General features: G+C 36.8%; 1 protein-coding gene across 2 annotated transcripts; it reads left to right on the top strand.

Annotated features, from left to right (window-relative positions):
• Positions 1 to 1,914: 1,914 nt before the first annotated feature.
• LOC127450585 (equilibrative nucleoside transporter 4) lies at positions 1,915 to 15,273 on the top strand. 2 transcript variants are annotated; one of them, XM_051714818.1, is made up of 11 exons: positions 1,915 to 2,104; positions 3,970 to 4,210; positions 4,925 to 5,056; positions 5,879 to 5,992; positions 8,856 to 8,984; positions 9,140 to 9,214; positions 9,564 to 9,811; positions 11,875 to 11,998; positions 12,946 to 13,133; positions 13,291 to 13,531; positions 14,524 to 15,273. In XM_051714818.1, the coding sequence occupies exons 2-11, from the start codon at positions 4,048 to 4,050 to the stop codon at positions 14,655 to 14,657; spliced, it is 1,548 nt and encodes a 515-aa protein (XP_051570778.1). In that variant the 5' UTR covers positions 1,915 to 2,104; positions 3,970 to 4,047; the 3' UTR covers positions 14,658 to 15,273. The 2 variants fall into 2 exon arrangements, with proteins under 2 accessions (XP_051570778.1, XP_051570777.1); XM_051714817.1 differs by having other exon boundaries at positions 9,564 to 9,820.
• The last annotated feature ends 1,531 nt before the right edge of the window (positions 15,274 to 16,804 follow it).

The following is a 16,804-nucleotide window of genomic DNA, read 5'->3' as shown; positions in this document are numbered from 1 at the left end:
AGATAAAGAAATCTCTTCAGAGCATACATTATCATGTTGCACAAAACCACCAAATTAATACTGAAGAAGCTGTAATCTTATCATTTCTGTAGTAGGCCTATATCTTATGTTGCTAAAACTTTACAATAAACTTTACCATTAGTTAAGGCATTAGGTATCATGAACTAACAATTAATAATGATTTTTTTACAACATTTACCATTATTTACTACTATTATAATGAACTATGTTTCAGTGTTTGTTCATGTTAGTTGATATTGCAGTAACTAATGTTAACATAAAACGTTTAATGTACTAAAATATTATTATACGTAAAAATTATCCTTTACCAAGTAAAAAAAAAAAAAAAAAAAAATCTGTAAAAGTACATTCATTGTTAGTTCATGTTAATTATTGTGTCAACTATGTTATTGTAGTGCGGAGGAGGGCGGGGCCGGGCAGAATGACGGACGCCCGGACCCCAATCAGCCTGATGAGGCGCGAGGGATAAAGGCGACCGAAGACGGCAGCTTGAGAGAGAGAGGGAATTATGGGCAGCTGCCCTGTATGTGTTTGTGTGTCTTTTTATTTAATTCAGTATTATTTACATTGTTATGCCGGTTCTCGCCTCCTCCTTTCTCTTGTACCCCCTTTACAGTTAACAAATGCAACCTTATTGTAAAGTGTTAGGCTTATGTCTTTGACTCATGATTTATTTATTTATTTTTATTATTATTTTTTTTTTTAATAAAAAACCTAAAGAGGATTCGACTTTTTTATGATCTGTCTCTGTATTGTTCTTTTCTTTAAAAAAAAAAAAAAAAAAAAGCAGAAATCTGGATAACAGTGAGGCACTTTCAATGGAAGTGAATCTGGCCAATTTTTGAACTTTTAAAATACTCACTATTTCAAAAGTATAGCCACAAGACATAAACATAAGTGTTAACATGATTTTAGTGTGATAAAATCACTTACTAACCTTTTCTGTGTAAAGTTATAGCCAATTTTACAATGTATATTAATGCCATGATGATGTAATGTCAAGAAACACTCAAATGACTGTAAAAAAAATTACAATTTAAACAACTTTACAGCTCAAATAATACATGGGTTTTAACAGATGAATTAATGCAAGTGTTTTTATAAGATTATAAGCTTCACATTTCTGCCTTTAAACCCTCCAAAAATGGTCCCCATTCACTTCCATTGTAGCCTAAGTGACTCAACACATTTACTTTTTTTAAAGAAAAGGAGGAACGAGTCAAAATTAATTTTTGTTGTAATCAACATTATTCCACAAATGCTGTTGATTTAGCTTAACTTGTATTGAACCCGGAATATTCCTTTAAACTTTGTTTTAAACAACTTTACAGCTCGAATAATACATAATAAAATAATACAAATAAAGTTTTAACAGAAGAATTAATGTATGTGTTTTTATAATATTATAAGCTTCACATTTCTGCCTTTAAACCCTCCAAAATTTCCCCATTGACTTCCATTGTAAGTGCCCCACTGTAACCTCGATTATTGCTCTCTCTCTCTCTCTCTCTCTCTCTCTCTCTCTCTCTCTCTCTCTCTCTCTCTCTCTCTCTCTCTTATGTATGAAAAGGAGGGCGAGTCGAAATTAATTTTGTGGTAATCAGCTTTATGCCACAAATGAATTGAACCAGGAGTATTCCTTTAAGGAGCTATTTCTTCCTGATCTGACCTTTAATTTGAGTTTTGTTGGTGAAATGTAATGTATTCATGTTGATTCCGTAATGATAAATAATATGTTTTACTTGATCAAACCATTTAATAAAGATATTACCGCACGAAGTTTTTTTTTTTTTAGATGAATATGTTTTTCCAGTGCAGTTAAGAGCATGAAGTAGGCCCACATGAGAGCAAGTTTCCTTTAAAAACGACAGTGAAAGCGCGTTGCCTTGGCAGACCGCTGGAGGACTGTTGATGTGTGGGAGGGAGGGACGATGACAGCGGCTCGCTGTGGAGACGGAGATTTCCACCGGAGAATCTACACAAAAACACTTCTGATGAAAATGATGGATCTGTAAAGCATGACTGTCGTTGAATGGAGTCATATGCGAGCAAGGGAGGACAGAGAGATCTAATTGTTTTGGTGGTAAGATTTAACCTGTTGTCTTTGTGATGTTTAACAGAGCTGTATCGGTCTTGTCTCTTCATTAATTATGCATGTGCACCGAGAGATGAATAACGGAAATATATTCTGCCTTCTGATTGCATGACTATAACAAGTCCCATGAGAGCAACAACGCAAAAACTAAATAGAAATATCAACCGGTAACAGAAACAGAAAATTATGTTAGATTTTCTCGCAGGGTGGAATTAACAGTTGATCTAAAAAAAATAAAAAAATAAAATAAATTAGAAGTCGTGGGTGACATTTACAACTGCTTACTGGGTTTATGCAAATTCAATTTAAAAGCATGTTACAGAAGTATTACACACAAGCAGTTTGTTTATTTATTTATTTATTTATTTTTGTCATTCATCAAGCTGAAAGATGGGCAGCTTTTGTTAAATCACTGGGTCTCTGCATTATTTTGGAAAGATTTTATAATTATAAAATCTATTCTAAAATAATAATAAAAAAATATAATAATAATAATAATAATAATAATAACATATTTGCTTAATGAATCATTAGGCAGGTAAAAATACTGTGGCACACCTGGTCTTTGTTTGCTCATAATTCATAAAACAGTTGCCAGGTTTTGCACTGTACTTGTCATGTATCTTATTTGCATAACTTTGTTGACATACAATAACTTTAGTCAAACAATATAACCAACCATGATTGTAGACTTTGGAAAAATGCTGTTGCATATGTCTGCTTGGTTACAAACTCTAAATGATTGACTATGAAAACAAATCCACTCATTTTCCCACAGCACTCACTTTATGCAGCACAGATGGATAGGGCGCAACATGTGCCCAATACAGTGATGTAACTCTGATATCAAATGATTTTTTTCCCCTTTTTGAACGATGCATGTACTCCACCACCAGCCTTCTGTCTCTTCAAAGGATGGCTTGGCAGATTTTCAAAAAGAAAATTTCAATAGCATGCACAACAGTGGCGTCTATTCTTGGCCACTGGAAAGGCCTGATTTGCATTAAGAAAATAGATTTTTTTCAATCAGTTTGCTATTCCTTCCTAAATTAGACCACATAGGGACAATATTTTGGTAATGATGTACATGTAAATATGAAAGAATGTTAATTACTAAGTTTGAACAAAGGAACACAGCGTGTAGTTAAAAGTAAAATGTCAAATAAAATGGGTGACATAGCATAAAGTGGCTTGAAGCTGCTCTTCACATGCTTTTATTACACTACACTGGTCAGTCACTAAAGCCAATTTGACATCACATCAAAGACCCCTTTCATCTCTGTGAACTAGAATAATTTAAGGACCTTCAAATCAGCACAACATTCATATAGGAATGTATGAACTGGACTCTGTGTGAATCAGAGAAATATGCCAATTGAAAACACTGAAATCATGGACACATCTTTAAATCCTGCTTGTTTCGTTTGTTTGTCAGGATGACTATGGCATGCAGTTATGTTAATTGGTTAGATTGTTACTGAAAACACATATAGTGAAAACAAATTTCATACTGAAATGTAAATTCAGTTTATAATGCAATAGATTTTTCTGTGATGGCACTTAACTTTAAAATGAATAATTTTAATAATACTTTAAAGTATGTTGGCTAGTAGTTGGCGATTTTGAGATTATCAAAAATGTATTGTATAATTATTGTGTTAATTTCATTACAATCATTTTCTGTATATCTTATTTGCTGACATTAAGTTGTACTGCTCTGTAGATACCTGCATTGGCTGTTGAAAACCCATTTTGGTCAGCCACTACTTTACAGTGAAGTTAGTTTAAACTATAAACTGCATGCTTTGTATGTGAAGTTGCTGGTGAGATTATTTATGTAATTTCTCTTGCAGAGTACACCATATTACAGAGTACACTGACACTGTTAAAGGAGGCCTTATAGTGAGAGTTCCCAGTCCAAAAGAGGGACTATGGGCTCAAAAGTAGCAGAAAGACGTAAACAGGCCACCCCTGGCCAGACCCCGGAGGGCAACGTGGTGATGAGCTTCAGTTTTGAGAGCTACCAGCTGGAGGAAGAGGACTGTCACGTGAAAGACATCTCAGATAAAGGAGTGCTGGCCCTTTCAGAGCCTGGTGAGTCTCTGCTGCATGTAGACTCAAAGATAGACAATTTAAGCCATTTTTTATATTGACAATGTACATAATGTATGTGAATGTACATATACAATATATGTATAGGCAAGGATAAAGACCCAACTTGGTTGTAGATGTTACATTACTTGGCATGTAATCGGAAGGTCTAATCATGTTAGCTGGAGAGCATGCTGTCCCCTCATGTTGCCTGGATACTAAGGTCACACTTATTAAATCAGTGGAGTAGGAGAACAGGCTACTCCTTAATCCTTGGCATAAGAGATGCTCTGGAGTTTTGTATGCACTTTTAGCATACAGAATATAAGCGTACAATTATATTCTATATTTAATAGAATATTTATTTTTCATTTTTAACATTACTTCACTTCTTCCATCTTTGAAATGAGGCATGCTGTGCTAAAGTGCTTCCATCAATAATTTCTGCATCCAGAAAGAGAAAGAGAGAGAGAGAGACAGAGAGAGAGAGAGAGAGAGAGAGAGAGAGAGAGAGAGAGCAAGAGCAGAATGTCAAATGTCTCATACATATGCATAAATATACTTCAAAGAGACACACAAACTGTGAGACAAATATTTAAAGCACACACTTTTTTTTTTTTTTAAATGTCATCCAAATACAAACTTAGACGACACTTTTTTTTTAATAACGCTCAGTATTTCTTTGTGCATACAAATGTGTGTGTTTTCGGTGCATAGCCTTTGAAGAACCCATCCCAGATGATCGCTACCATGGGATTTATTTTGCCATGCTCCTGGCTGGAGTGGGCTTCCTGCTGCCTTACAATAGCTTCATTACAGATGTGGACTACCTGCATCATAAATTTGAGGGTATACCATCACATGTTTGTGTCTTATTTGCGGTTCATATCTTAGCTAGCTTTTAAAGTCAACATGAAACTCTGTTCGCAACCCATTTGACTACTGGAATGAAAACAGGATATTCAAGGATAAAAAAACTCTGGATGGGACTTGATTTTATCTGTCAGGAATGGATTGGATCATGAAAAGTGGGCACTCCAAAATGGAGACAGACCTGAATGTGAGTTTGCTAAAATAATGCCTAAATGGCTATTTGGCTAATGGTTGACATTACTCAATAGCCTAAGTAGCCTAAAGGCCAATATATACAAAGTACACAAAGTACTCATGATGCAAATTTTGTCCTCTACACAGTACACGCTGTCTGTCTGCATGCAGCTTCGTTTTTCTAAAAACACAGACAGTCCTCATCTTTATGCGTCATCGGTGCAGGCGCCTGCCATTGACTGTGCTAAAAGATGATCTTAAAGCAGTTGTAGTGTGCATGTGTCGAACATGTCCATATGGGCTCGTGTACCAGAGTGGCATCAGCGGAAATTATCACATTTTGATTAAAGATTTATTTGGAATAACATGCACAGAACATGCATAAAAAAATTAAACGGAGCCAATTTTGATTTCATGTTGACTTAAAAACTATGACAAGGACACTTTTAAAAGAAAGATTAGAGTTGCAATTTCTGTTATTTATCCATTCGTTCATTTTAAAATACAGTATATCTATGTCTCTGCTCATTCTTATTTTTCCTTAACAAATATAAAAGAATCATGTCATGAATATTGGGATGAATCTCGAGGTCAGCTTCTCTTTGTTCTCCGGATGTCTTTCAGGAACATCCATCGTGTTTGACATGGGTTTAACGTACATTCTTGTGGCCCTTGTGGCCGTGATCCTGAACAATGTCCTGGTGGAGATGCTGAGCCTGCACACCAGGATCACTGTGGGTGAGTCTGTTTATTCAGAACAGACACACACACACACACACAGTAAGCACAAAAGGGTGGGGGTGGATGCAGTTGACTGACATGAGTGAGTGACTGGCCTGAGGGAAGAGTGAGAAGGGGCAACAGTCTGGCAGCTGCTTTACTCATCTGTACCTGAAGGATAACAAGTACACAATAGTGTTAAATGTGAACAGAGAGAAATTGATTGAGAAGCTAGATAGCAAATGCTGAAAACTAATAAGCAAAAACACATATAGATTTCAGAAAAATGTATCAATTTATTTATCAACTTATTTTTATCAATAAGCCATTTCTAACCACACGATTAATTTATTCTGCATATATTTGGCATGTGCAAATGCAGCTGCTTCTGTATGTTAAAAACACAATGTTATTAGCAATCTCTTTTGTGACTATACAGTATATGCCACACAGAAAGAAAAGAAAGATAAGGAGACAAAATGGCACTGTGCTTTGAGAAATTCTTATTTAATCATCTTACTGAAATACTGTAAAAAGATGACCATAGTGAAATATACCACAATGAAATTATAACTTTTCAAACTGGACTACTGCAATGCTCTTCTGGCAGGACTTCCTGCATGTACAGTCAAAATGATGGTCCAAAATGCGATGGCATGATTGGTCTTCTACGAGCCCAAGAGAGCACGTCACGCTTCTCTTTATTGATCTGCACTGGTTGGCAGTAGTTGATTGCATCAAGTTCAAGGCATTGATGCTTGCTTACAGAACAACCACTGGCTCCGCACCCCGCTATCTACACTCGCTGCTTCAAGCTTACGATCAGCAGGTGAGCGGTGCCTCTTGGTGCCATCTCACAGAGGCATAAAATCACTTTCCCAGACCTTCACTTCAACTGTTCCTCGCTGGTGGAACGACCTGCCAAACCCCACCTGAGCAGCTGATTCTCTAATCACCTTCAAGAAACATCTAAAGATGTATTTTTTTCACGAGCACTTAACCCAATCCTACTAATGCAATAAATGTATACTTTCTCCTTCTTCTTAAAAAAATGTCAGTCTATTCTTTTACCACTGTCTCTCACCTTCCTCTCTACTTGTGCTTTTCTGATTAATTTGCAACTTTGTTTTATAGCACTTTTCTGATTACTAACGCCTTAGGACGAATCGCTTCTGTTGTATTCCTCATTTGTAAGTCGCTTTGGATAAAAGCGTCTGCTAAATGAATAAATGTCAAGTTTATCTAGAATTATAGTTGTCTATTTGAAAAAACAAAAAAAAAACAATAGTTTCTCCTTGACAACAATGAGATTAAATGGAGAACAAATTGAGACTTTTGCTTAAAGTTGCACTCAGACATTTTTCCTGAATAAAAATTTTTACTTCTTAAGAAATTAATTTTAATTTTAAAATATATGTATAAAATCATCAACACTCACATGAGATGAATACTCCAGTCAATCAGTTACCTTATAAAAGCTGTTTTATTCTACATGGGGGCTGCCATGTTATGATCACATGACCAGTTGAACACTGCCCGCTTAATCTCAGTAACTGCCCTGTCATTGGACACTTTCACTCTTGGATTAAATGAATCATGGCTGACTGTAAATAGTGAATTTCTACAATGGAATCTTTAACTGAAAACTGTTATTTGAATGATGCCGCATCCACACCACTAGATGTCAGTGTAAGTCCAAGATGACACAAACAAAAAGTTACTGAGTGCACCATTCTCCTGCTTCTCATATTTTTATCATGAGAAACAGACCCCAGTAATATGAGATATCTCCTCTTTAGAGTTTTAAAAGAGATCTAAAAAATGTCTCAAACTGGGCTGAGATTTGCCATGATACCAAGTCTGCAATTCAAATTCAGGGATTTCAATATGAGATCAAACATTTCTCATGAAAGACCAAATGATCCATTCTATTCACATCAATTTTATTGCTCTATGCTCTTACTATGACAACAATTGTCTAATTTGCGTCTTGTTATTTCTCCTATGCAGTATTATAGGTGCTATATATAAGATTGACAACAAACGTTTGAAATGGGTACTGCAGTCCAAATTCAAAATATTGGAGAGCTGACTGACCCGCTCCAGAATCTAAACTCATGCGGGTTGCCAGAATGTTGACGTGCAAATTAGCCAACTCAGCATCCGTTTTAAAGGATTTCTGGGCTTTAAGCTGTCTCCATCTTCCAAAGGCATCTCCTATATTTATCCTTGTTTTACTACACCTCTGGTCACGGTGGTATTTAGAGGGATGGCGAAGCTTTTTAGGTCGGGTGGAATCTGTTATCTCTGATCCAGTTCATTTGCTGGCTTCCATGGCTGCAGCACGCAGTGTTGTTTGCCTGCAAACTTGTTCAAATCTGGCAAACCGGCGGTGTTGAAATACTATTGGTGAGTGGGCAGTGGGCGGGATCACACAGGCCAAAACATAAACAGAAATTCCGGCCCGGAATAGAAACTTCAAAGTAGAATATACTGGCTATAGCATTGTTATCGGAGAAGCCAGTATTTCAACTTAGCATGTTTCCTAATTCTCTAATGACATATTATGGTCATTTTATGATTTAGTACAGTAAAAATATTACATATAGCACCTTTAAGAGAAACATGAATGAGATCATCAAATCTCATGAGCTATGAAGGAGCAGCAATTTTCCTCTGCGTATAAATGTGGAATATGAATTGTACAAGGAATAAATTAAATTAAGAGGGCATGTGGTATCAAATGAAAAATGAATAGTTTTGACAGTCGAAATAATGGTTAGACTGACGAAAGCTTAAATCTAGTACACTGAGATGTGGTGTCTGTTTTGCTGGACTCTCTGGTCTTATATCTGATTGTGGTAAATGTCATCTCTTGCAGGTTACCTCTTTGCACTTGGACCTCTGCTTTTTATCACCATCTTTGATGTGTGGCTAGAGAAGTTCACCACAAAGCAGGCGTACGTCATCAATCTGATGTCAATGGGGATTGTGGCATTTGGATGCACAGGTATTCAGTCATACTTTACTTTTCAATCATGTTTCTGCTGTAGAAGCGTGTTGGGAGTCATTGCCCTCCTTTTTGGCTCAGAACATTGTGTCCTCTCTCAACCATATTATTTCCAGCGATAACACTTATTTACCTGTGTTTACCTTTGTTTCCAGTGCAGCAGTCCAGTTTCTATGGATACATGGGGATGCTTCCCAAACACTACACACAAGGAGTGATGACCGGAGAGAGTAAGATGCTACATGATGTTAGAGCAGTGGTTTGGGCCCGGGTCCCAATAAGGGGCCTCAATAAACTTCCAAGGGGGCTGCAAAATGCCTTAAATTATTTAAAATCGAACTTTCTTAAAATGCTACAACCTGTTAAAAATCGGGTCAATCCTGAAACTTCTGTAATCACAAAATTATTAATTCATTGTTTTTCTCTATTAATGCTCCTAGTTTCTGTATGAAGGGAGTTTTGAATATTGTCTTGGGCAAGTAGCTGGCCTTGGAGTCTAAAAGGTTGAGAACCACTGGTTTAGATGTAATAGCATATATAGATTTGTATATGTGACAACATGCTTTTTTCTCTGTACAGGCACGGCAGGAGTGATCATTTCACTTAGTCGAATCTTTACCAAACTACTGATCAAAAACGAGAGGAAAAACACCATCATCTTCTTCCTCATTTCTATCTGTATGGTGTTGATGTGCTTCATTCTGCACATGCTGGTGCGAAGGACACGCTTTGTCCAGTACTACACTAGCCTGGCACGCCAGGGCCTCTCCCATTCCAAAGACCATGGAACCCAGTACCAGGTGCACCATGATGTCATTACAGAAGAAGTAAGATTTGTAAGTTTTGCATGTCAAACAAGAGATGGACATATGAAGATTTACCTATTTATGACCTTTCTCCAATAGAGTTATACATTTGCAAGAAAACATTGGTGAACCCTTGGATTTACCAAGGATTTCTATATAAATTGGTCATAAAATATGATCTGGTCTTCAACTAAATCACATCAATAGACACACACAGTCTGCTTAAACAAATAACACATAAACAATTATATGCCTTTATCATGTCTTTATCTAAATTTCACAGTGCACGGTACTTACTTTTTCCTGCAACTGTTTCCCATAAGTAGCTCTAAGATCTTAAAGGAATAGTTCACCTATCAGATAACATGTTGTTTGCAAAATGTAATAACTGGCTTTTAAAAAGTATTGAACTAAAGCCAAAAGTAAAAAGATAATATCTGGAAAATATTTGTTGACAATGTATCTTTTTTCTACCCACTACTAAAGTACTGTTAAATGTATAAACCTAAAGAAAAACATTCTTAATTGAATTTAAATTTCACAAAACTCTAAGCAGATTTGAGTTGTTTTTATGTCTTATTGTTGAAGACTATGGCTATTTATAGAATACAATATTTACCTCATTATTTCCAACCAGTCTTTATAAAGCAGAAAGAAACAGTAATAAGAAGTAATAATTCAAATTCACTTAATTTTACCCTGCATTTTTGCTCAGACCCCCTAGCACCCCCCTAGGGTCCCCCAGTTTGAAAAAACTGGTATAGATGTCTACTGTTGCATTACGACTGAATTTGTCATAAAGAGTGCTGTGTTGTTTAAACAAGTTATCTTTCTCTCCTTATGTATGGTTTAGAAATCAGTTTGGAATTAAATAAATTAGTTACGAGTAATGATGCTCTGGTGATAATGTGAAAAAATTCACTGAAATGTTGAATTGTAAAGCTCTCCTTGATTTAGTTAGACTGTGGAAAGTCTGTTAGTTTGACATACTCTTCTGTTTGTTTGTTTTTTATAAAATGTCTCATAACTTCATTTTATTTGTGCCGGTCACTGCTCTCTGTGCTCACTGCTTTCAAATGTGCACTCGACGGCCCTGAGAAGGACATTGAGAGAGCATTTTAAAAGTGCTCACTCAGACACTGACAGTTCAGTTGGGGTAATATATGAAAGCACTTGAGAATAACCTCATGTCTTTTCTCTGGGTGACAGACTGAGCACTCAGCTGTTCCTCCACTCAACATTACTTCATCTTCAGCCTGCAATTGGCCAGCAGGTGTGGCTGATCGTTAATGTAGCAAGGATAAAATGCACCAATAATTACATTTAAATAAGGCTCTTTTGTAGCTTAAAGATTCTTACTGTTAGTCATTGTGACTAATACATTTTTGTATGTATTAAATGGCACCAAATGGAATAATGTAAACAATCAGTGTTTTCCAACAAGTTTCACTCCTCTTTGGTCTGCCATTGGTTGATCATAGAGATATTCCCGACCTCATTGGTTAAGCCATTGTTGCTGTTTTGGGCTAGTTTGGATTCTTAAACAAAAAGAGCAATATTCTGATAGTGCCACAGAGCCACAGTGTTTACATATAGCTAAATTACTTACAGTTATCGCTTTCTCTTTTCATTGTTCCTTATTTATTTTTTATTTATATAATGATAATCTATGGGTGTAGCTTATGATACTCTGAAGAGGTATTTCTCTGAAGCAGTTCAGCTGTGCTCTGTTGCCGTGGGACCTGAGAGCTCTTTTTTTATTCTCAGCAAATTAAAGAGAGTGGATTTACTAGCTCAGCCAGACACTTAATCAAGTAATGGTCCTCCTCACATCGCCCCAGTAGAAATGCTAGTTCATCAAGAAAAGCATTATAATATTAATTCAATGCATGCTCTTACAAAGTTGCAATGACCTGCTTGATATGGTCATTGATTTTGATGTGTTATTTCATTGTAACTAACATCATATGTTTCAGTGAAGGCAAGGTGTTTTTACAATGTAAAGAAGAGAATGAGCATTGCATTTATAGTAATTCCATCTCCACTTTGTGGATGTAACATATTCAGTCCTCTCTGTTTCCAAGGGCAATGGTGCACTGGGTGCTTCCCCAGCTGAAGATGGCTGCGCAGAGTTTGCTTGCGGTAACACTTATGTGAGGTTTGATGTGCCCAAACCAAAGATTAAACGGAGCTGGCCAGGCATAAAAGGTAAAATAAGTGTTTGGTAGATCACTTCTGAAATCTGGCACTGATGACAAATTACACAACTAAAATTAAAGAATGTAATCCCTGAGCACCTGCTCCCCCCACCCCCCAAATGTAATCATGCATCGAATAATCCATTATGTAATCCATAAAAGTAACTGTAATCTGATTACACAATTAATGTAATTAAAAGTAATTGATGTTTGTAATCTGATTACATAATCCAGATTACATGTAGTCAATTACTTCCCAACACGGTGTAAATTCACAGTATAGTCTGTAAATTCTGTTTTTGATACTGTATTTTATATAAAATTACACATTTTGCTTATACGTGTTCCCAAGAAATTATTATTTCTGAGGACATACAGTGGCCTCAGTTAAAAATGTCTGAATGTCATTGAATTAGAGACAAAACATCAAACCAAGTGGCATCTGCAAACAAATGATGAAAGACGTTTTCTCAGAATAAACAAGCTATTTTCTTCCATTACTTTTGACCAACTGGTCCTTTATAGAGGTTGTATGAAGTCAGTTCCTCTTAAATTCACACAAGTTTTCTTGTAGAGTAACTATAGGTGTAGTTCATCACATGAACTATGGATATGTCCCACTAATGTATTATTATATTATTATGTATTATATGTTGTTTAGATTACTCAATTCAATTTGATGGAATTTTGTTGTGAAATTGAAATACGTAAATCTTTTGTGTGTAACAATTTGTGAAAAGTTTTGCTTGAAAAGTTTGCTTGTGCAATATTTATTTAAAATAATGCCATTAGTTTGATATTATATAATATAATGCAAAGACATTCATACATTTTGAAGTGTGACTTACGTGTCCAAATACTTTTTGTTGGCCACTGTATGTAAAACATTGATACAAAACCTGGACCATCTCATTTTTATGATATTGGTTAATGGAGCAGTGACCCCTTCTGTTTCAGATATGATCCTGCATCGTTATGTGGTTGCACGGGTAATCTGGACCTACATGATATCCATTGCAGTCACTTATTTCATCACCCTGTGCCTTTTTCCTGGACTGGAGTCTGAGATCAGGAATGTCACGCTGGGGGAATGGTTGCCCATCCTTATCATGGCCATCTTCAACATATCTGACTTTGTAGGCAAAGTACGTACAAGGACATCTGTGGATAGTTTATTCTGTGTTGTAATATTTCTGTCACTTCTGTTTCCTTTACTGCCACTTCCACTGCAGTCATCATCCACATTATGATAATGACTGGGTCTTAAATGCTGTCTCTAATCAAGTGTCTTTGTGTTTCTAGATCTTGGCAGCTGTGCCATACGATTGGAATGGAACTCGTCTTCTCTTCTGTTCTTGTGTGCGAATAGTCTTCATCCCTCTCTTCATCATGTGTGTGTACCCCGTTCAGAAACCCACCTTCAGCCACCCGGCATGGCCTTGCATCTTCTCCCTCCTCATGGGCATCACTAATGGCTACTTTGGCAGTGTTCCCATGATTTATGCTGCAGGCAAGGTGGCACCTGAGCAGAGGGAACTAGCAGGTAAAGTCATCACTCCATTTAGATTCATAGAGTATACACTGATCAGCCACAACATTAAAACCACCTGCCTAATATTGTGTAGGTCCCCCTCGTGCTGCCAAAACAGTGCCAACCCGCATCTCAGAATAACATTCTGAGATTATATTCTTCTCACCACAATTGTACAGTGATGATATCTGAGTTACCGTAGTCTTTGTCAGTTCGAACCAGTCTGGCCATTCTCCATTGACTTCTCTCATCAACAAGGCATTTCCATCAGCAGAACTGCCCCTCACTTGATGTTTTTTGTTTTTGGCACCATTCTGAGTAAATTCTAGAGACTGTTGGGTGTGAAAATCCCAGGAGATCAGCAGTTACAGAAATACTCAAACCAGCCCATCTGGCACCACATCTGTCACATTGTTTCCCCATTCCGATGATTGAAGTGAACATTAACTGAAGCTCCTGACCCGTATCTGCATGATTTTATGCACTGCACTGCTGCCACATGATTGGCTGATTAAATAATCGCATGGATGATTGTTGGTGCCAGACAGGCTGGTTTGATTATTTCTGTAACTGCTGATCTCCTGGAATTTTCACACACAAAAAGTCTCTAGAATTTACTCCGAATGGTGTCAAAAACAAAAAACATCCAGTGAGCAGCAGTTCTGTGAACGGAAATGCCTTGCTGATGAGAGAGATCACCAGACTGGTTCGAACTGCCAAAGTCAACGGTAACTCAGATAACCACTCTGTACAATTGTGGTGAGAAGGATAGCATTCTGAGATGAGGACTGGTGCTGTTTTGGCGGCACGAGGGAGACAAACACAATATTAGGCAGGTGGTTTTAATGTTGTGGCTGATCGGTGTAAATGAACAAGTCCGTGCAGATGAACAGGTGCTTGCTTACCCATTTTGTATGTCTGTCTAAATATTCAGAAGGATACATTTGTAATCTCTTCTCTAGAGATGTAGTCATTAACTTTAGTTCATGTGATTTCTCCTTTAGGGAATATAATGACTGTGTCCTATATGTCTGGACTGATGTTGGGCTCTGTGGTTGCCTATGCTGCCTACAGTTTCACTGCTCCAGGCTCCAGCCTCCATTCAGAGACTGGCTACAACTTCACCCAGGGGTACTAGTGCCCTTTTCCAAACCAAAAAAAAAAAAAAAAAGAGAGAGCGAGGGAGACAAACTGCATCTGTTCCTATCATCAATCTCATCGGGTGGCAGTACTTGCCACTCTGTAGCAATTCTGCAGTCTCCAGAAATCAGACCTCTGCTGCAGGCTTTCTCTGGCCCACCTGCAATGCTGTGTGCCTCTGAATGTAGTCAAATGGATGAAGAAACAAGCTTTGACTCTTTTGATGAGTTTTATGTGTGCTTAGTTGTGTTGCCTTTTCTTGTTCTCTAAGAGTTTTCTTCAAGCTGCCAAATGTTCTTTGATAGTGTTTTCTGTAAAATGCCAAATGTAAACTGTGTGGTGATGAAGCTGGTAACACTGTGAAAAAACAGGTGAAGAAATTTGATGTTTTTCATGGTTTACTGTCTGACTCCACTTTGTGTGGTGTTGTATTTGGTTTTGAGTAAGGGACTGGTGAACTATAATAAATGAGGATAATTTATGTCTAAGTTAAAGCTTATGTCTCACTGGTTGCATGTTAAAAGAATACAGAAAAGAAAACTGTATTCTTATTGTGTGCAATAATGATACTGGACCTTTTTGCTGAAGCTAACTGAATGTAAACATCCCTAAATAAAAGCTTTTTTTCTTTCTTTTTCTTTTATGTTTACTGACTTTTTTCCTTTAGCTTTTTTAGTTATCTTCAGTTAGTACAGTATGTATGACAATGCTTATAAAAATGCAGTTATAAATTGCCATTACAGAAACTAAGAAATCCTGTAAATTTGGAGGATTTAAAGGCAAACGTGAATATAAGCACTTACATTAATTCTTCTGTTAAAACTCATGTATTATTTGTGCTGTAAAGTTGTTTAAATAGTTTTAGGATATTAGGGTTTACGGTGTTACATTGTCATTGCAAGGTGGATGTAAAATTTGGTATAACTTAAAACAGAAAAGTTTTGTAAGCGATTTTATCACACTAAAATCATTGTAACATGCATATTGTTTATGTCTTGTAGCTATTCTTTTTAAACAGTATTTTAGCGTTTTCCGAATGGCCCCATTCACTTCCATTGTAAGTGCCTCATTGTAACCCAGATTTGAAAGAAAAGGAAGGACGAGTCATAATTACTTTTTATGTAATCAACATGGTCACAAATGCTATCGATTGAGCTAAACTTGTATTGAACCGGGAATATTCCTTTAAAGGAATAGCCAAGACTCGTGTTCGAGAGATTGAGTGTCACTTTTTATTTCACATATTTGTTTGAATGTGGTCATTCTCATTATAGGTAAAGTATAAACCACTATCTGCATCAAAACGAAACTGAAAATCTGACCAAACAGGTTTTTCTAAGAAACGCCTTCATCCATTGTTAGGACAAGCATGGCTGCTTCTGAAAGCTTTGCTGCCTAATAAGTTTATGGCTTAACCAGCAGCGTTTTGTATAAATGTATCTCTGAAGGAAACTGATCTAAGCACAATTTGATAGGCACCTTATTTACATCCTACCTCATTTTACAGCTGTAGGTGAAGGTGTTACTCATTAGGTCAAACATTGTCAGGTTCTGCCCCCAATCTCACGCCACTGGCAGGGAGCCGCCTTCTTGTTTTCTGATTGGCTAATACGCGCTGCCACGGATCCTAGAGCTGTCACACAGAAGAAAAAAAATGTTATTTCTCAGGACACGCATTTTAGTGTAATCTGTCAGATAGTTAGAACATTTTATGCTGGTATTCCAGAGCAATAACTTAATTTAGCTGCAGCTTGCTTATCCATCCAATATGGACAGAGGAAAATATAAACTCAAAACCAGAAGATGTCGCCGCAGCACAACGTTTTCAGGCTCGCATGCCGTTGGAAGAATGATGTACAACACAGTGGTGAGTGTGATAATTGACTCTCTTATCATGAGTTTACAAATATTCACTGATATTTTAATAGTCTATAATTTTTGCTAGCTAGAGGCACAGACAGAGGGTGTTTCCATGTGATCTAAGTGTAGTAGCCCAGAGGACAGAAAAGTCCATTGGTTTTTCTACACAGCCATGAGATTTTATGTGTTTGACTTTCTTTCTTCTGCTGAACACAAAAGTTTTTAGAAGAATATTTCAGCTCTGTAGGTCCATACAATGCAAGTGAATGGTGACCAAAACTTTTA

Source organism: Myxocyprinus asiaticus, chromosome 13 (assembly GCF_019703515.2).
Source record: "Myxocyprinus asiaticus isolate MX2 ecotype Aquarium Trade chromosome 13, UBuf_Myxa_2, whole genome shotgun sequence".
NCBI classification, from domain to species: domain Eukaryota; kingdom Metazoa; phylum Chordata; class Actinopteri; order Cypriniformes; family Catostomidae; genus Myxocyprinus; species Myxocyprinus asiaticus.
The sequence above is the reverse complement of the archived record's forward strand: the minus strand, read 5'-3'. Positions and strand labels throughout refer to the sequence as shown.